Source organism: Pelodiscus sinensis, chromosome 24, assembly GCF_049634645.1.
Source record: "Pelodiscus sinensis isolate JC-2024 chromosome 24, ASM4963464v1, whole genome shotgun sequence".
NCBI classification, from domain to species: Eukaryota; Metazoa; Chordata; order Testudines; family Trionychidae; genus Pelodiscus; species Pelodiscus sinensis.
Window position 1 is genome coordinate 17,499,213 of NC_134734.1, and position 20,867 is coordinate 17,520,079.

General features: G+C 52.9%; 1 protein-coding gene across 2 annotated transcripts in view; it reads right to left on the minus strand.

Annotated features, from left to right (window-relative positions):
• Nucleotides 1-287: 287 nt before the first annotated feature.
• RHBG (Rh family B glycoprotein) overlaps nt 288-20,867 on the minus strand; it is a 46,615-nt gene continuing 26,035 nt past the window's right edge. Inside the window, exons 6-10 of one of the 2 annotated variants that reach the window (XM_075907009.1) lie at nt 19,331-19,468; nt 15,944-16,077; nt 12,171-12,292; nt 9,810-9,883; nt 6,657-8,697 (exon numbers count right to left, since the gene is read on the minus strand). In XM_075907009.1, coding sequence (XP_075763124.1) covers nt 8,623-8,697; nt 9,810-9,883; nt 12,171-12,292; nt 15,944-16,077; nt 19,331-19,468 — 543 coding nt within the window. In that variant the 3' untranslated portion in view covers nt 6,657-8,622. Of the gene's footprint in view, nt 2,533-6,656; nt 8,698-9,809; nt 9,884-12,170; nt 12,293-15,943; nt 16,078-19,330; nt 19,469-20,867 lie in introns of those variants that run through there. The other variant, XM_075907010.1, reaches the window with a different exon arrangement.

Sequence of the window (20,867 nt, forward strand, 5' to 3'; positions counted from 1 at the left end):
TGCTGGAATTAATACCCGCCCACAGCTCTATCACGGCTGGAATTGCTCTCTCCGGCTTTTTGTAGTGTAGGAGAGCCACCTGGGAATCTCCTGGTGGAATGATGGTGCCTGAAAACACCCTTGTCTTTGCTAAAACAAAATCCCCCACCTGCAAGAAAAAATTCCATATTTGCCCCAAATCTTTATATTCCCACTCCAGTCTCTTCTGCTCTTTGCCTTCACAACTCCAGCAGGCTTGCCTCTCCAGTAGGTTGCATACAGATCAGCTGACAGAATCGGGGCCTTAAAGAGAGAGAAGACATTCTGGTTCTGAAGTGGGGATACCCTTGAAATACAAAGAAGAGCTGTGCTGGCTATTGGTTTCTAGCTCCTTTTTCATTTGAGACACCTGTGGAACTCATTGCCACAAGACAGCATTGAGTTTATCCGGATTCATAAAAGGTACTGGCCCCTTGTATACCGCTCATGAGGAGGTCCAGGATTATCTTGGTAAAGAACAGTCAAATAAAAATAACGGGCAGAAGGATTAAAGCCCTCGTGCGCCAGAGTCTGAATCATGTGGTGCTGGATGAGGGTCAGGATGAAGCATCCGGAGGCTGGTCATGCCATCACTGCAGGGGGGGGGGGGGAGGAGGGTTGGACCTTGCTCTGAAGCAGCTGGGGCTGGCCAACTTTGGAAAGAGGCTCATGGGCTAAAAGGAGTCCTAATCTACTCCACTTTGCTATGTGGTTTGTATTCCTATTCGACAGGTCCCTGCCCAGCGGCATGGGTTTGACCCACATTATGAGGAGGATGGTCAAGGACAAGAGCAGAGGTCAACCTGGAAGATGTGTGGTCGGCAGAATCCGAGAAACTCTCTGGCACGATGGCCAGTGTGAGGCCGGGAACCGAGACCCTTACAAGGGAAGGGGGCCAGCTGGTGGCAGGGGGAGGCAGAACTGACCCGGCATCAGAGATGAGTCTCAAACAAGGGCTTGGAGAGATGGACCGGGAGAACGTCTTGGGCCAGGCTGGAGAGCGTGTGAGGTGGGTGGCAGGGTGGCCAAAGGCTGAAGAGACTCCACTTGAGTTCAGCTGGGCAATTGTGGCACAGAGAGAAGCATGACACCCCTTTGGTTGGAGGTGGCCTGCGGAGATAGCAGCTGGGTGAATAGCCAGCCATCCTCTGCAGAGATGTCCCTACCCAAGGGGTGGGCAATAACCAACCCACGGGCCGGATGCGGTTCTCCAGGGTTAGCTCCTGGCAGGATGCCGACACTTTATTTACCTGCAAGTCTACAGGTACGGCCACTTGTAGCTCCCATTGGCCGTGGTTCGCTGGTTCTCATAGCTCCCATTGTCTGGGAACAGCGATCCGTCATCAATGAGAGCTGTGGGAAGGCGGATGCCACTTCATGCTGCTTCTCGTAGCTCCCATTGGCTGGGAACAGTGAACCATGGCCAATGGGAGCTGTGGGAAGGCGGGTCCCAGTTCGTGCTGCTTCTCGTAGCTCCTATTGGCTGGGAACAGTGACCCATGGCCAATGGGAGCTGTGGGAAGGTGGGTCCCACTTCATGTTGCTTCTCATAGCTCCCATTGGCTGGGAACAATGATCCATGGCCAATGGGAGCTGCAGCTGCCCATACCTATGGACACACAGGTAAATAAAGCGCCGACACCGCCCGCCAAGGGCTAGTCCCGGTGAACTGCCTCTGGCTTATTGCCCACCCCTGCCCTAGCCAGACATCAGCTCTACATACAGGAGAGAGAGGAGATGAGGCCTGCTGAGAAACAAAGTCCCAATGGATAAGGCAAGGGCGGAGGAGAGGGATCAATGCAGTGGAGACCTGCATTCCCCACAGCATCCTTTCCCTGCAATCTAGATGGGCACAGAGCCTCCTCTACTGGAAAAAGATTCTGGCTTCCAGTTCAGCCAGATGCAGCCCAAGTGTTGCCCAAGGGTACGTCTACACTTGAAAGGAAAAGGTGTCACTCGCGTTTCAGAGCCCAGGGGACAGCCCCACGGGGAATGTCTGCACTGCTATTTTTAACTATTGAGTGGGGCTCTGATACTCAGTGCCCTGGGTTTTCCATCACAGTGTAGCTGTGCACGGTGTAAGAAGGCAGACCTGCCCCCAAGAAGGCGGGTGAAAAAACTGTCCATCAAATTATTCTTATGGGAAACAGGGCTTGAGAAAACATTAAACATTTTCTGGGAGCATCTTGCTTTCTGCACGCACTGGGTGGCAGGTGTGTTCCATTTGGGGCTGAAAGTGTTCCGAGTTCGGGGTGTTGAGGTTTTTTGATGAAAACATTACAGGGGGAGAGGAAATGCGACGAGGCTGCAGCAGTCTGCCTGGACAAGTTCAACCCACCCAGGATGGGGTTTGATCGTTTGTATTACTTCTGCGCTGGTGATGACTTGCAAAGTCTCATGGGGCTGTCTCCTTCACTGCCAGGGCTGGGAGGAGTTGCTCCATGTCACTTATCCATGAGATTTCTCTTGTCATTCCTGGTGATGCGAGGAACTCTCTTTCTCATACTCCGGATGCTGCAGTAGAAAAATCTGTCTCATTGCGTGTGTGTCCCCCCCCCCCCCCCGCCCCTACACCTCATTTCCATCTCTCACTTGTGCCACCGAGGCCCGGACCCTCTGAGCCCTAGTCTACACAAGGGAGTTATTTCGAAATAACAAGTGGGGTGTCCACACTACCAAGCCCATTATTTCGAAATAATAATGCCTGCTTTCCATGTGGAATAACACTTATTTTGAAAAGGGTTTTTTTTTTCAAAATAGCAGTAGTGTAGCTGCGCCACTGCTGCTGTTTCAAAACAGCTACTCCCCAGGGTCATTCAAAGTCGTTACTCCCCCATGTTTCCTGGGGCTCTAAGTCGAGGTAGTGCGTCCACATTAACGGAGCCTGCCTCGGACTCATTTCAAGGCTTCCCCGGAGTGTGGACTCGCTAGTTTGAAATTATTATTTCGGGAGTTATTATTTCAAAATAATTTCCTAGTGTAGACATGCCCTATGAGGTATTTAGGTGTCCAACTCCCATCGGCGTCCCGTGGGATTACAAGCCCAAGTAGCACTATCTGCTATACTACACACAGCGCAAACCGGAGATGGACCTGGTCTCTGGGACTCACATGACTTATGAGGGGGCTGAGGGATTTGGGCTTGTGTAGTCTCCACAAGAGAAGAATGAGGGGGGATTTGAGAGCAGCCTTCAGCTACCTGAAGGGAGGTTCTAAAGAGGATGGAGAGAGGCTGTTCTCAGTGGTGGCAGATGGCAGAACAAGGAGCAATGGTCTCAAGTTGCAGTGGGGGAGGTCTAGGTTGGATGGAAAAGCTGTGTCCCTAGGAGGGTAGGGAAGTACTGGGATGGGTTCCTTAGGGAGATGGTGGAATCTCCATCCCTAGAGGTTTTTAAGGCCTGGCTTGACAAAGCCCTGGCTGGGATGGTTGAGTTGGGTTGGTCCTGCTTTGGGCAGGGGGCTGGACTCAATGACTCCTGAGGTCTCTTCCAGCCCTAGGATTTCTATGATTGTATGACTCACTGCCACAAGCCCCGTGCTGCACTGGAGGTGTATCCCAAGGGTGCAGTGTAAACATCCCACCAGTGCCCAGGTCTACAGCGCCCTCTGGTGCTTAGAAGTAAAACCTACATTTCTGGTGCACCCTAGAAGCAGTGCAAAATCCCCCCTCAAGAAACCTTCCCTTCTAACTGTAATTCTTTGACAAAAGAGAGCAAAAATGAAAACGGAACGTTGTTTCATTTCCTCAAATCTTGTGTCTGGTGCAGCTGCATTTTTTGGGATGTGTGTGAATTTTTTCCTTTCCTCCCCACCCCGGATAAGGCTGAAAAAGGGGAAGAGTTGGGAAACACATGAGAGTTTTGCTTCTGATTTTGTTTCATTGAAAAATTCTGAGAAATAAAAAAAAATTGTGCAAAAACTTCAGCACAGAACTTTATTGTTTATGACCAAGCCTAACTCCCCACAGCACTTTCTAATGACACTCTGCAATTTTCATCCATTGATCTCAAAGAACTTCGTTAAGTGGTAGGGGATCATAATCCCAGATGGATCAATAGGGAAACTGAGGCATGGGTCAGGGAATTGACTTGCCCAAAATCATCCACAAGCAGAGGAAGGAATAGAAGTGAGGTCTTTCACACCCCACCCAATGGGCATGTTTTTCCCGGAACAAAGAATGGAATTGTTCTTCATAAAAGACTAATTGATTTCCTTGTGGTATTGCTCAGTCCCGTCCATTTTTAAAAAAATAAATGATTTATGAATAACCATGTTATACATGACACTTAACAACACATCCCATGAGCCCCAAAGTGTGCAGCCTAAGGCCTGCTAGACACACTGCTAACTAAGCTGGTACAGGCTCATAGAATTCTACTGCTGGAAGGCCCCTTGAGAAGTCAAGTCTAGTCCCTACCTTTCATGGCAGGACCAAGCTCCATCTAGCTCTATGTTTCTCAACCAATGGTACGAGTACCCTCAGGGGTACTCCAGAGAAGTCGGGGGTGGGGTACGTCAACACAACTGAAATTTGGAGAAAACTGAATTTTTGTTTTAAGTTTTACAGAGCTTTATTATTTTTGTACTTTTTATACCCCAAAACTTCATCGCCCGCCCGGTTACGATTACGTTGCTTAAACAAATGTGTTGCAATGGTAGAAAAAAAAAGTGTGTGTCTGAAAACTGTAAGTGCTGGGGGTACTTAGATTTTTTTAAAGGGGGTACTTATAATTTTTTTAAAGGGTACTTTATATATATATATAAAAAAAAAAGGTTAAGAAACAGTGATCTAGGCCATCCTGACAGGTTCCTGTCTAATCTGCTCTTTAAAAACCTTTAGTGATGGAGATTCCACAACCTCCCTAGGCAATTTATTCTAGTGTTTCACCACCTTGACAGGTAGGAAGTTTTTCCTAATGTCCAACTTAAACCTCCCTTGCTGCAATTTAATCCTGTTGCTTCTTGTCCTATCCTCAGAGGCCAAAGAGAACAATTTTCTCCCTCCTTCTTAAAAGTAACATCCTTTTAGGTATTTGAAATCCACTATCATGTCCCCTCTCAGTCTTCTCTTTTCCAGACTAAACAAACCCAATTCTTTCAGTCTTCCCTTATCAGTCATGTTTACTAGAACTTCAGTCACTTTTGTTGTCCTTTTCTGCACCCTCTCCAGTTTCTCCACCTCTTTCTGGAATTGCATTGCCCAGAACTGGACACAGTACTCCAGCTGTGTACTCCTAATCAGCGCAGAGTGGAGCGGAAGAATGACGTCTCGTGTCGTGCTCACCACACTTCGGCTAATGCATCCCAGAATGCGGACCGCTAGTGTGGATGCAGTTACACCAGTATGAAGGTGCTACACATAGCAGGGGGGGTCTCATCCTTTTTTCTTTCCGATCTCCTGCCCTGACATGCTGTAAAAACTCCACGGCCCCCTTGTGCCGCAAGTTTTCCTGCATATAAAAGCCAGGATCAGCATTAGAGCGTCACAAACAGGGCAGTTGTCCGGGACCCCATCCCACTGGTGGTGGTGGTAGTGGGGGGGGGGAGGGACTTTGAAGCTAAATTGCCCAAGCTTCAGCTTTAGTCCCCAGATGCCAGGGCTCGGGGCCCTAGAATTCAGCCCCATGCAATGGGGCTTTGGCTTTCTACCCTGGCCCCAAGCAAGTCTAATGCCAGCCCAGCTTGGCAGACCTCCTGAAACCAGCTTGTGTTCCTCCCGGCAGTAGCCCTATATGGCCAGTCGAGAAACACTGGCATGGGAAAGGTAATGTAAACTGCACGGGTGTGTCCACTCTGTCCGCACACCTATAAGAGTGACACCATCACAGGACCTAACCACATCAGCCACAAGATCAGGGGCTCATACAACTGCACATCCTCCAATGTGATCCATGCCTCCAAGTGCCAGCAATGCCCCTCTGCCATGTATAGTGGCCGAACTGAACAGTCTCTGCATCAAAGGAGAAATGGACAGAAGTCAGACATGAGAAAGGGTAACACCCATCAAACCTGTAGGGCTGTGGTCACCAACCAGTAGATCGCAATCTACCAGTAGATCTCGGAGGCTCTAAGAGTAGCTCTTGAGCCCTCTCTGAACTGCGCGCCTGCGCAGTACATTTACATTAGATTTCCTCATTTGAGGAGCAGCTACTCACCGAGCAACAGCACAGGTGAGTAGCTGCGAGGAATGGTGGGAATTTTTTTTAAAGTAGCAGTATAAGGATTGGGGATAGCAAGTGATGGAGAGGAGGAGAAGAGAGAGGGTGGGGCTTCAAGGAAGGGGCGGGGCACTGGATCTTGGCTTGGTTTGTCATTTAAAAAGTGATCTTGGGTGTAAAAAGGTTGGAGACCACTGCTGTAGGGGAACATTTTAACCTCCCTGGGCACTCAGTCATGGATTTAAAAGTAGCCATTCTCCTACAAAGGAATTTCACCAGCCTATTACAGAGAGAGACTGCCGAACATAAATTTGACACTGTTACCCTGGGCTTGAATAAAGACATTAACTGGTTAACACACTACAAAGCCAATTTCCCCTGCCTTTGACATTCACATTTTCACATCAAAAGCTATGAATGGGATACACTGAGACTACTTAAGAAGCTTAATTAACAAGGGTCCTACAATGGACAGGTAAATGTTTTTGCTGTTATATATATTTTGGAGTCTGTTATTTCCACTCCAACTCATCTGAGGAAGTGGGTTTTACCCATGAAAGCTCATGATTCTATATAGTTTTTGACCCGTCTTTCAAGACTTCATGGCTGACTGGTTACGTTCACAGTAGCGTGGGAGATCAGGACCTCACTGCACTGAGCAGAACAACACACAGATTGGCCAGGGAATTGGGCTGGCCAGTGGATCGCTATGCGGCTGCTAGGGTGCCATGAAATGTGGGGCAATTTGGTGTCCTGAATTTCTTGGTGCCCCATGCAGCTGCATAATATGTGTATCAGTAGGGACAGCCCTGACCGTCACATAGGGAGAAACAGTTCCTGCCTGGGGCTCCAAACAGCTGAGAAAGGATTCGTTTTTAATACAGAGAAAGGAGTATCACATCTGGAGTACTGAATCTAATTCTGCCCCCCTCCCCTTACAGAAATGATGTGGACGCATTGGAGAAAGTCCAGCGGAAGGCAACCAAAATGATTAGGGGGCTGGAGCACATGACCTATGAGCAGAGGCTGCAGGAATTTGGACTTATTTAGTCTGCAGAAGAGAAGAGTGAGGGGGGATTTGAAAGCAGCCTTCAGCTACCTGAAGGAGGGTTCCAAAAAGGATGGAGAGAGGCTGTTCTCCATGGTGGCAGATGGCAGAACGAGGAGCAATGGTCTCACGTAGCAGTGGGGGAGGTCTAGGTTGGATATTAGGAAAAACTATTTCCCTAGACGGGGGGAAGCACTGGGCTGGGTTCCCTAGGGAGGGAATTGAATCTCTATCCCTAGAGGTGTTTAAGTCCCAGCTTGACAAAGCCCTGGCTGAATTAGTTTAGTTGGGGTTGGTCCTGATTTGAGCAGGGGGTTGGACTTGACCTCCTGAAGTCTCTTCCAACCCTAGGGCTGCGTCTAGACTGGCAAGTTTTTCCGCAAAGAAAAACTTGCCAGCTATCTACACTGGCCACTTGAATTTGCGCAAGAGCACTGACGATCTCATGTAAGATTGTCAGTGTTCTTGCGCAAATACTATGCTGCTCCCGCTCAGGAAAAAGCCCTCTTGTGCAAATGCCCTCTTGTGCAAAACCGCGTCTAGATTGGCATGGACGCTTATCCGCAAAAAGTGCTTTTGTGCAAAAGCGTCCATGCCAATCTAGACGCTCTTTTCCACAAATGCTTTTAACGGAAAAACTTTTCCGTTAAAAGCATTGGCAGAAAATCATGCCAGTCTAGACGCAGCCTAGGAGTCTAAGGGAAACAGGGGACCAGAGGGATGAGGGGCAGAGCTACTCTGGTTGAACCCAAGCTGTGGTTTTTATCCCAGTGCCCACGGCTGGGTGGGCACGTTCATTTCAGCTGGCATGCTTTTCGTGGATTTCACTTACACCAATTAGGAACAGTTGTGAGATCAGCTGCTGTTAAACTGAAGTAAGAACAATCCACCCAGGCTGCAAGACTTCAGGGATGCTGGTGTGTAGTGTTCATCAGCCTTGAAGGGCTGGCCTGGTCCCACATTGGGTGTCTGTCCAAGCTACCCACTGAATCCAGATTTCTCAGTCTAGCCTCTGACCTGCCTCTCCTTCCTCTTCTCTCGGAAGGAGCCTGGACAGCGAGTGAGACGGAATGGGGGCGAGGGTGGGAACATTGATCCGGGCTTCCCTTCGCTTTGTGTTCCAGGCACAGGGTGGATGGGCAGGGACCGTCCTGTCCCAGAAGGAATATACATGGGAAGGCAGCTATAATGCACCTTGCGAGAGGAGATGAGATGGGGTGGAGACCCAAACCCGGTTTCCTTCTTCCGGTCACTAACTACATCTCTGCCCAAAACTCAGGCTACTCTCAGACTAAGTCTACACTAAGACCCCTTCCAGTCTGGGGAAATCTCCCCTCATACTGGATGGCTTAAATCAGGTGGTGCCAACGCAGAGCCTTGCTAGAGAAGGAAATCCCATTAGATGCTTGCGCTCCTCTCTGGGTCCTCAGGATTTGCAGCCGGCAAGTATCCATCGTGATGATCCTCAGGGACCTGGATGCAACCAGAGACACAGGGTGACCCTGAGAATTTCCCTGCTCAGAGCAATTGGGGAGCATCAGAAACCTTGTGTGGAAGGGACACGCTGGCTGTGAGACATGAATCCAAGCAGTGATGGTAACCAATGTTCCTGGTATTTTTTCCCATGTACATGCATGGAATAAATTTTGTTTTGTGCACTGAGGCATGTGCATATGTGCACCACCAGCAGAAACACAGGCTGCCAGCACTGGGCGCTCTGCTAATCGGCTCTGTGGCATTGGAATCTCTCCTGGGAGTCCACCCAAGCATCCAGCTTATAGGGAACACTGGCTGGAAACTCTTTTCTTGTTATGGAAAAAGTGAGCCCTAGGCAGGATGTTGGTGACAGTTTCAGGACAAGTACACCTATTTCCCCTCTCCCCCTGCCCCTGTCCCTTGAGCATACCCACTTAAAGCTTTCTGGCATCCAGCCACCATCTCTGTCATGCCTGATTTTTCATTTAAGTCTCTGGAAATGTTGCCACTAATCTTTTCCATGGATTTTTTCCCATCCACGTGCAGAATAAATTTTTCTATGTGCACCGAGGCACGTGTTAATGTGCACCACTCCGAGACACAAAAACCTAGCTGTTGGTGCTCTGCTTTTCAGCTAGGCAGCATTGGAATCTCTGCTGTGTGGCCACATGAGCACACAACTAACAGAGAATGCTGGTCTTTGCCTTGGACTTAGAAAACCAGAGTTCAAATCCCACTTATGCCATATATTTCCTCTGCGACTTCAGGCACATCCTGCAGGACTCTGGTTTCATGTGCTCCCCGTGGAGACTTTGCTAAAGCAGTGGCTGTGTGTTCAGGAAAAGTTGGCTTTCTGAGCCTCAGTCCACCTCTGAGACGGAGATGACCATTTTTTGTCTAGTTAGGGCAGAGGCTGGGTCTCATGTGCAGCACCAAGGGTTGCAAGGCGCCCACCCGGGCAGAAGCCACTGAGTGCAACAGTGGAATAACCCCTCTATGACACCCAGTCTGCTACAGCTCTTCAAACTAAACCCAGGGACCAGCCCTGCTACTTGAGGGACCATACGACTTTTTTACTGTAGGGAAGGAAAACAAACGGAAGGGCTCACCTCCCAGTAGAGCTGGTCTTCGAAGCACTGAGTATCCGGAGGGGCCCCCAAGGCCTTGATTTTCAAGCCAGCTCCTGGGAACATACAAGGAGGGGTGGGCGGGGAAGTGTGACCCGTTCTGTGTTCTTGTTTTCAGAGGGTCTGACCCCCCTGCAGCAGAGTTGGTCTATGGGTAGGGAGGGCCCTGTCAGTCACCGAGAGAGACCGTCCCAGCCTGGAGTCAGGCACACTTATTTGGGAGGCTGTAGTTTGGGTGCCGAACTGCAGCCACCTGAGTTTGAAAAATGTATCTCCAGGTATTGGGTCTGATAGGAGCGGGAACGGCCACTGATTTCCTGATGACTGAGCTTAGGCCGACCTCTAGTGGCCAGACAAAGCTCTGGCACTTGGTGATGATTGAGCCTATCCCAGATATGGACAGAGGGGCAATTCCCACCCATGGGAGGACTGTCAAAGTGGGGGGCAAATGGGGCCATTGCTTCAGGTCCCAGAGATTCTAAAGGGCCCCGGGTTCCTGGCTACTGTTGGGACAAGAACCCTAGGCCCTTTAAGTCACTGCTGAAGCACCATACACTGTGCTGAAGAACCCTGCACCGTATTCTCTGGGTGGCTCAGAGGTCTGGCAGCGAAGAGGGGGCGTGGTGTGGTCCAGCCCCTAGCCCCACCCCTTCCATCCAAGGCTCCACCCCTTCCAGGAGCATGGAGCCACACCCCCCTCATTGCTCTCCTGACCCCTGTAGCATCCGCTTACCACGACCAACTCTGTAACACTTCCCAAACACTTATTCCCTCCTGCCTAAAAACTGGCACACCTAAATCTGGGCCAATGCTAGATATCTGCAGAGCCTTCCCTCTTCATCTGTGCACCATAGGCATGTGGATGTCAAACATTAGCTTTAGCAGAGACGTATTACAAAGGGCTTGTCTACGCTGGGAAACGATGTCGAAATAACGGAAATCGATTTAAGAACTCCCGAAATAACACAATTGAAAGAGCGTGTCCTCGTTATGGGGAAATCTTGAAATGAGTCCGAGACAGGTGCCATTAATGTGAGCACCCTGCCTCGACTTAGAGCCCCAGGAAGCACTGGGGAGTAATTAGTTTGAATGGCTCTGGGGACATCTGAAGAAGTGGGCTGTGCCCACAAAAGCTCATGATCCCATCTACATGTTTTGTGAGTCTTTAAAGTGCTACCAGACTATTTGTTGTTTATTAAGTTTTTCCTGTTACAGACGAACTCAGCTACCCCTCTGAAGCTTCTGGGGAGTAGTTATTCAAAATAGCAGCACCAGAGCATCCTCTGGCAAGGAGTTCCACAGGTTGACTAAACGCTATTTCAAAACAACTATTTCGAAATTAGCGTTAGTCCCTGAGGAAAACAGGAGTACAGATTTTGAATGAAGCGGCCTGTTATTTCGAAACAATGGGCTTGGTAGTGTGGACGCACCGCTTGTAAACTTGACCTAAAAGGGGTTATTTTGAAATAAAGCCCTAGTGTAGACCAGGGCTAAGAGAAGTAAGGTGGGATCTGGGTTAGATTGTAAGTGCCTTTATGCCCTGTGTCTGTACAACACCTACTGCTTTGGAGGCCTCTCTGTGATTGGAGCGCCAAAGCTCTGCCACAGCGTAAATAATGAATAAGAGTAAAATACTAGACTGAGACTCAGAGGACCGAGGATCAATTCTCACCTCTGCCACAGACTCCCTGGGTTACCTTTGTCATGTCACTGTAGGCCCAGATCCTGGAAAGAATTTAGGCCCCTAAATCTCTTTGAGGCTCTGGGCCTCAGTCGGCCTCTGCCTTGGTTCTCTTGTCTGCAAAATGGGGCTAGTGATTCTATCTTGTCTATTTAGACTGCAAAATCTTCAGGGTAAAGGCCATTAGGTGTGCATGTCCTGCTTAGCTCAGTCAAGTCCTGACCCCTGCTGAGACCTGTGCTATTGGCACATCAGTCATTTCTATTTGATTACAGGTTGGACTACCCTGGCCCAGCAACCTTGGGACCAGAGTGGTAGAGAACCAGGGATTTTGCCAGGCCAGGGGAGGTCAATTTCCCCCTCCTAGCTGTTGGCCCCACACCTGAGCACCAGCCCCAGTTCAGATGGGGCTCCCAACCACCCACCCCACTGCCACCAGCTAGCTGCACTCCTGACCCTGGCCAGAGCTGCCGCAGCTCCCTGAGCCAGCAATATCCATGATCTGGCTGAACCACGGATGTTGCTGGCGCATAAAGTCCTGGATTTCAGAAGATCAGCCTGTATACCAAAAATGCTGTTGTTGTGGTCCTGAAGCCATGGGATGTTGCTGTACTTGTTTGACCACCATGAAACCATGCCCCACCCACAGACACACTGCTCACCCACGAGGCTTCCTCCGACCACTGCGACCCCCAGCGTGATGAGTAATGCAAAGAACTGGCAGGCTCCCTGGTATGTTGCTGTCCGGCTTCCGTCAGCGATTAAGGGGAACACGTCAGCCATCCTGCAAGACAGGCAAGAGCCAGGTATGTGCAGGGCCTCCTGTAACTTGCGCTGACCGGGGTGGGTCTTTGTCCCTATCTTGCGCCTGACTCATTGAAAAGGGTAAAAATCTACTACTGCTGGAAGTTGATGGAGCTACTCCATTAGCTTGTGCTGCAGCACCTCTTCTCCTAGTGCCGAAGGTCAAACTCTGCTGATGGGCCAGGTGAATGATAGCATCAAAGACAAGTGATGGGGGGGGGGGGTTCATGAGGTTCTAAAAAACGTAGAGTGAATGCAGCCATAGAGACATGACCATAGAGGGTTGACTAGATACAGAAGGGTCCCCACGCAGCAGAAAGGGTGCAGTGCTAGAGGAGTGGAGGATTGGGGGTGCTATAGAGAGTCTTCAACCTCTGGGACTCATGGCTTGTCCCCCAGCAGGGACTTTCTGGGGTGAGTGTGTGTGTGTGGATCAGATGCCTCAGTTTCTGGAGGAATAACTTATTGTCCATGGATGTGGGGTGCTAGAGCAACAGCCGTGAAGCAACTCCACGCAGCCTCCGCCTCGGGGTGCCACAAGAGTTAGCAGTGTGGCTCCCACGGGAGTTAGCCCCTGAGGCTCTTAAATATTCACAGATTGTGAGGGGCAGTGGTTCCAACCACGTGATCACTGGGTCTGCAAGCGCATGTTGGAAAATGTTCCAGGTAGATGCTTGGTTTTGCACATGTTAGTCCCAGCAGGTCACAGAGGAGCCAGGAGAGGGAAAAGACGGGTGGAAGGGGATGCTGACCGGGCCTTTTTCAGAACGAAGTTCCAAAGAGAGTTGTGTTGTCGGATTAGGCACTACATCTGAGCATGGTGGTTTGAGCCTAAACCCATTCACTAGAGAGTGAGTGACCGAGGGGTTACAGCACAGACAGGGGAGCCTGTGAAATCAATTCTCCTCTCAGTCTACTCAATCCGCTGGGCAGGTTCCAGTTTCCCATCATTACGAATGCATGCTGTCATAAATAGGAGCTGCTCAGGAGAGTCTAACTTACCTGAAGAGTGAGGAAAGGGAGGTACAACTGGAGATGCATCTAGGGAGGGGGCTAAGGCATTCAGCCAATGAAATGCAGATAGGAATTTCAAACTGAGAGAGGGTTTTTTTTTTCTCTCTTCTTTGTTTTAGATCAGAGCAGTTTCTTCCACGTATGGAAGGAGATGGGCTTTCCCAGGAATGGACCTCTTGAAACGTGTAAATAGGGAAAAATTTAGATAGTCCATCCGGTTTTATTATTTTCCTTGTTTGGGGGTTTGGAAATCATGCCTGAGCTGATTATTTGTTTTTCTTTTTGTAACTAAGAATTACAGACCAGGGATTTTCCTGAGTTTGTCACTCCATGGTTATTTAACACCTAGTCATTTACTATGCTTGCATCAGTAGTTTTGTTTCAATAATAAAAATGTTTTCCTTTTTGTTTTGATTAACTGGTATTGGTTGATTGTTGTGTCCTTAAGTTTACATGCCTAGTTACTTGGCAGAGACCATTTTTCTCTGTGGATTCTCTCTGTTTGTTTTCCCAACTCCAAGCAAAACAGAAGTTGGGGCAGAGGGGAGAACTTTGCCTTAGAAAGGGGATTCCCAAGTGATCTCTTCCCTGGAAAAGGGTTTATTTTATATTTTCTTTTAATTACTTAGGTGGCGGCAGCAAGAAATTAGTCTGTGTCTTTTTGAATCTCAGGGGGACTGAGATCAAACAAGTTTGTCTCTGGGAGTCAGAGAGAGGTTTTACAGAGTTTATTCTACTAACCAGCTTCCCATCTCTGCACTCAGAGTGTCTGGTTGGGGAATTGAGCCGTGACACCTGCATTAGTAAATCCCATCTCCCCAGAGTCATGTTACAAGGCATAGCTAGGGTTAGTGACATGTTGGGGGTTGGAAAGCGCTATAGACAGACTTGAAAGGATTGATTTTTTATCTGTCCGTGTTGGCAAATCTCAGCTGCAGCACACACACAGACCCAAGAAGTATTGCCATTGATAAGGATTGACAGCTAGGCAAAGTATGAAAAGTGAGGTGTCAGAACTGATTTAGCCTTTAGATATTTTGGCCCTAGAAAGGGTTCAGAAAAGGGCAACTGAAATGATTAGGGGTTTGGAACAGGTCCCATATGAAGCGACTGGGGCTTTTCAGTTTAGAAAGGAGCAGAGTGAGGGGGGATATGATAGAGGTATATAAAATCATGAGTGGTGTGGAGAGAGTGAATAAAGAAAAGTTCCTATAATAGAAGAACTAGAGGACACCAAATGAAGTTAATGGGTAGCAGATTTAAAACTAATAAAAGAAAGTTCTTCTTCACACAGCGCGTAGTCAACCTGTGGAACTCCTTGCCAGAGGAGGCTGTGAAGGCTAGGACTAGAACAGAGTTTAAAGAGAAGCTAGATAATTTCATGGAGGTTAGGTCCATAAAAGGCTATTAGCCAGGGGATAGAAATGGTGTCCCTGGCCTCTGTTTGTCAGAGGCTGGAGAAGGATGGCAGGAGACAAATCACTTGATCATTGTCGTCAGTCCACCCCCTCTGGGGCACTTGATGCTGGCCACTGTTGGCAGACAGGCTACTGGGCTAGATGGACCTTTGCTCTGACCCAGTGCAGCCATTTTTATGTTCTTATGTTCTTTGATTTGAGGCTATGGACCTGCATATTTTGACATGGGTTATTGACTCTTTGCACCTTCAGTTATAACGCTTTAACTTCATGCATCTCAGCATCTATGCTCATTAACTAATGATGCCCTGAGGTCCTCTCTTGTAACTTCCCGTAACTGTCAACATTTTAAATAGAGCAAAGCTGAAAACATGCTGTACAGTAAACATCTGTATTATCCATTGACAATATTAAAAATAGTCCATTGCTCTCAAGCCTCATTGTAAAGCATGGGTCTTGACTTGTAGGCTTTGACCAATGTTCTCTCTAATTTTTTCCATTTGGATGTGGAATACATTTTGTTCTTTGCACTGAGGCATGTGCGGATGTGCACCACCAGAAGAAATACCTGACTGAGAAGCAGAACGGCTCCCTTGCACACCAGCTCCTAGGAAGGCCCAGTCTAGTAGATTTTATGGGTCTCCCTACTGCCCAGAGTAGGGCCAAAATGAGGCATTCAGTGTGTGGGAGGGAGCTGCTGGGAAGCGTGGGGACTGGACGTGGGGATACAGGAGCAGGTTGGGGGTTGGTGTGTCTGGGCGGGTGGTAGGGTGCAGGAGCAGGCTGAGGGTAGGAAGGATGGGTGGGAAGTCGGGTGCGGGAGCAGAATGGGGATGCGGGGTCTGGGTGGGAGGGGAGCCATAGGGCTGAAGTGCCAGACTGGCTCCCCGATGCTGGAGGGGAGCCACGGGGGCCATACGCAGGTCAGCCGGGAGCCAGGCTATCCTAGGGGAATAGCGGTGTAGTGATTCTCAGCCTGGCAGGGGCCGTACGGAGTGAGCGAGCAGAGGACAATTAACCCAGCATGCCAGGTGTGCATGGAGCTGTGCAGGTTTCACTCCATCGCCGGCCCGGGGTGGGGTGCCATTCACAACAGAAATCAAGGACTCCACTGAGGGAGGGGGAGGGAATGAAGGATCACCCCCCCCCCCGCCCCGCCCCGCCATGGGAGCGAAGCTGAATTACGGAGTGGTTCTCACCCGTCCCCATAGACGTCCTGCGTTGCCAGACCGGCTACCAAAGCTCCCAGGAGAGCACCCAGGACGCCCGGCATCCCATGGAGGTTGTGGACCCCGCAGGTGTCCTGTATTTTTAGTCTGGAGTCCAGGATGGGCTGCAGAGAGCACAGAGGGCTGGTGAGGATCCAAAGGGCCAGAGGCGCGTTCTGGGAAAGGGTCTGCCGTGGGGGACAATCTCGGGGGGAGAAAAGCTCCTCGGTGCTGCTTAGACATTCTAGGGGGCCTGTGTAAAGCAGGGCTGGGGAACCGTTTTTGGGTCGGGGGTGGCACAGGAAAATCAGTCGGGGGGGCACACAAGGGAGAAACCACCCCACCAATGAACCCTCCCTGACGTGGCCCCCGACTGAGAAGGAGAACGACACTCCCCACCCACATTCACCTCACACACCAGAGGCTGAGGGGGCCCAGGCTAGTAGATTTTCTGTGCTCCAGCCCCACAGTGGAACGGTGGGGCAGCTGGAGCACCAGGTTCCCCGTTGCTGGGTGAGGGGGAGCCCTGAGCCTCGGGGTCTGGATACAGGCAAGTCGGGGGCCGCACCTGGCCCCTGGGCCTTAGGTCCCTGGAAAGGTGTGTCCCCACGGCCCGCTCCTCACAGCAGCTCTCCCCCGGCGTGGGGGTGCAGAGCGGCGTAGATGGCAAGGCCGGTCTCAGGCAGGCGGAGGAAAGAGGGACCTGAATCCCGCGGGTGTGTTTCCAGAACATTTCCCGCACGGTTCTCTGCATGTGCTGCCGGAGCCTGACCCCATCGTCCTCCCTCCTGACAGAACCGCCGCCTGCCACCTTCGCCTGCGCGGTGCCGTGCGGGCGCAGACAGAGGTGGTGGGTTTGCAGAAATTTGGGGGGGTGCCCAGAACTCCCAGCCCATACCCCTCCCCCACAGAAACTCCCTCCCACCACCTGCCTCAGGCTCGGGGAGGGAGCTTGGATGGGGGAGGGGTGCAGGCTGTGGGAAGGAGTTTGGGGGCTGGGTGCAGGCTCGGGGCTGGGCCAGGAGGTGTGGGTGCAAGAGGGGGTGCAGAGGGTAGGCTCTGGGAGGGAGTTTGGGGGTGGGGAAGGAATGGGGGTACGGGCTCTGGAAGGGGTTTGTGGGAGGAGGTGCGGGGGTAGGGGTGCACCCACTCTGGCAGCGGCTCCTAGGCAGGGGGCCCCAGTGGGCTGCCTGCCATGAGGGCGCATGTGGAGACACTGCCCCCCAGCAGCAGCTGCATGGAGCGAGCAGCAGGAAGTCACTAGAGCCATGCTGTGCTAATCGCCTGGCACCAGGGGGCAGCGAGTGGGGGCAGCAGGAGGGGCCGGGGGACGCACCAGGGGGTAGCGAGTGGGAGTAGCAGGTGGGGCCAGAGGATGCACCACGGGGTAGCGAGTGGGGGCAGCAGGAGGGGCCGGGGGACACACCAGGGGGTAGCGAGTGGGGGCAGCAGGCGAGGCCGGGGGATGCACCAGGGGGTAGCGAGTGGGGGCAGCAGGCGAGGCCGGGGGATGCACCGGGGGTAGCGAGTGGGGGCAGCAGGCGGGGCCGGGGGACGCACCAGGGGGTAGCGAGTGGGGGCAGCAGGCGAGGCCGGGGGACACACCAGGGGGCAGCGAGTGGGGGCAGCAGGAGGGGCCGGGGGACACACCACGGGGTAGCGAGTGGGGGCAGCAGGAGGGGCCGGGGGACGCACCAGGGGGCAGCGAGTGGGGGCAGCAGGTGGGGCCGGGGGACGCACCAGGGTGTAGCGAGTGGGGGCAGCAGGTGGGGCCGGGGGATGCACCAGGGTGTAGCGAGTGGGGGCAGCAGGTGGGGCCGGGGGACGCACCAGGGTGTAGCGAGTGGGGGCAGGAGGTGGGGCCGGGGGACGCACCAGGGTGTAGCGAGTGGGGGCAGCAGGAGGGGCCGGGGGACACACCAGGGGATAGCGAGTGGGGGCAGCAGGCGAGGCCGGGGGATGCACCAGGGGGTAGCGAGTGGGGGCAGCAGGCGGGGCCGGGGGACACACCAGGGGGTAGCGAGTGGGGGCAGCAGGCGGGGCCGGGGGACACACCAGGGGGTAGCGAGTGGGGGCAGCAGGAGGGGCCGGGGGACACACCACGGGGTAGCGAGTGGGGGCAGCAGGCGGGGCCGGGGGACACACCAGGGGGTAGCGAGTGGGGGCAGCAGGAGGGGCCGGGGGACACACCAGGGGGCAGCGAGTGGGGGCAGCAGGTGGGGCCGGGGGACACACCACGGGGTAGCGAGTGGGGGCAGCAGGCGGGGCCGGGGGGACGCACCAGGGGGCAGCGAGTGGGGGCAGCAGGCGGGGCCGGGGGGACGCACCAGGGGGTAGCGAGTGGGAGTAGCAGGTGGGGCCAGGGGACGCACCAGGGGGTAGCGAGTGGGGGCAGCAGGCGGGGCCAGGGGACACACCAGGGGGCAGCGAGTGGGGGCAGCAGGCGGGGCCAGGGGACACACCAGGGGGTAGCGAGTGGGAGTAGCAGGTGGGGCCAGGGGACGCACCAGGGGGTAGCGAGTGGGGGCAGCAGGTGGCACTGGGGGATGCACCAGGGTGTAGCGAGCGGGGGCAGCAGGCGGGGCCGGGGGGACGCACCAGGGGGCAGCGAGTGGGGGCAGCAGGCGGGGCTACAGGAGAGACCCAGCCCTGAACTTTGCTGAAGCCAGGCCCCATCCCAGGAATATTCCTAGTGCCTGGGCCCCACGGGCCCATAGAACTGGCCACGCAGGATGCAGGTTACTTTTTGCTGCAGCTCATAGCTACATGGCCTCTACTCTGCCAGGGATGTGGCGTATGGACTCGCGGTTACTCGTTACATGTCCTATGCTGGGAGCAGCGAGGGCGGCAGGCCACATGGTGCCTCTTCCAACGTCTCTGAGCTAGAGGAAACCTCTCCTGAGCCCCGCGGGCATTTCAGGGCCTCGCTCCAGCCCCTTTCCCGCATGTCAGGAGGGCAAGGGTCTAGCTAGGGGGCCTGTGTCTCACTGACCCCCAGCTCGGGCACAGTGGGCTGAAATGAAATCGTCCCCCACTTTGAGGTGCTGTGGAGACAAAGGCCTTACGGCAGGATCAGTCACTTCAAAGGCACCTCCACCGGCCCGCTCCTGTCAGTGGCGTGAGGGGGACGCGCACGACGTGCCCTCAGCAGGGGTCTGAGGAGCAGTGCCGCCTGTGAGGCGCTGCCTAGACCAGCCGAATGAAGACACCCCTGTGCGAAAGTCCTGGGGTGTGAACCCTACACAGCTTTCTACGCCCCCAAGCAGAGCCTCCCCTATCGACACCGCCTGCCACGGCTTTCCGCTGGCCGGCGGAGCTGCACCCTGCAGCATGCCACCCCCGGAGGCTTGCAGCGTAGGTGCCTCCAGCCTGATGTACCGTGAGGAATCGGAAGCCCAGGGTAGAAACGAGGCCGGCGAGGCACCCGGCGATCATGGCGCCGAACGGCGTCAGCATCATCTCGGCCGACGTCCCCACCACAACCCCACCAGCTAAGGCTGCGTTCTGAATGTGGACCTGGTGAAAGAGAGAGAGAGAGAGCACGGGGGGAGTTCAGGGCTGACTCCCATGCCGGATGCTAGGCAGGTACGGTAAAGGTTGGACGGCGAGCCAGTGGGAAAGCAAAGTTAAATCTGGGTTGCGCAGTTCAAAATGGCAGCCCCATGAAAGAGGAAGCCTGCTCAAACGGACCTTGGAAGGGTGAGAAACATCACCACCTTAACTATTGATGGCATCTACAGGGGCCCCACCAGGTCACCTCCCAGACTTTAGCCCCACAATCTCTCTGGAAGATAGGGCAGTGCTATTACCCCCATTATACAGTGAGGGAAACTGAGGCACAGAGTGGATGACTTGCCAATGGCTGCACAGTGAGTCTGTGGCAGAGATGGGACTAGACCCAAGGTCTATGAAGCCCTTAGGGTAGGTGTCCTAACTCCTGGACCATGCTTCCTTGCTGCCGCTGACACTTTCCCACAATCTCCTTGGGAGACCTTATTGAATTAAATTTCTCTTTGGTTTCTCTTGTATTAAACAAATGGCTTGTGTGTTTATTGTGGGCCGGGATCACTTGTAACCTCTCAAGGGCAGGACATGTGACAGATGTGAGACCAAGGGCTTGAAAGGTCTCTGCTGAACCATGTGCCAAGCAAAGAATAGACGTTCAGAAGAGAAACTTCTTAATGTTTTTCCTGGAGAATAAAGGAAAGGGGGAGGAATGCAAATTTCCCACCGCCGGTTACACCTAAACTCAGCCTGTTGAAGTTCTGCTCTGGAGAAAGGGTCCCTGACAGCTGATCGCCTGGTGCACAAGGCCAAGGTGAAAAGCCCAAGCTGTATAAAGCTGTTCATGGTGGTTGTGAATCTGAGCCAGGTGTGAACCTGGAACCACGGGGAAATCCTGATTGGGGGTTTTGTGGGACTGACACCTCCTGGAGCCTGAGGTTGGGGTTGGGGGTGGCCTCTGATGAGCCCTTTAGTGTATTGTTTTGAGTACGTTTTCCCTGTAATGCTGCTACCTTATGAATAAACGTGCTTGCTTAGAGAGGGCTGGGTGGGAACATTAAGTGGGGGTGATGCTGCTGCTCGTTGCTTTCTCTCCAGAGGCGAGGGGTCTGAGGAGGCAGACCGCTAGGAATATTGCAATGTCGCCTGGAAAACTCTCGGTCAGGAGGGGGAAAGACTGGGGTCTCTCCCAAGCGATGAGAGGGGTGGGGAGCTGGGTGCCAGGGGCAATCTACATTGCCTACACTGCTCAGCCACTGCGGCATGGCAGCCCCAGCCTTCCAGGTGGCCAGGAAGGGGATGGGCAGGGGAAAGTTGCTGAAGGGGCGGAGCCTCAGGTGGAAGGGGCGGGGCTGGGCCTTCACCTGCCACCCATGCCGGGTGCCCAGAGCGTGAGGCTCAGTGGACCACA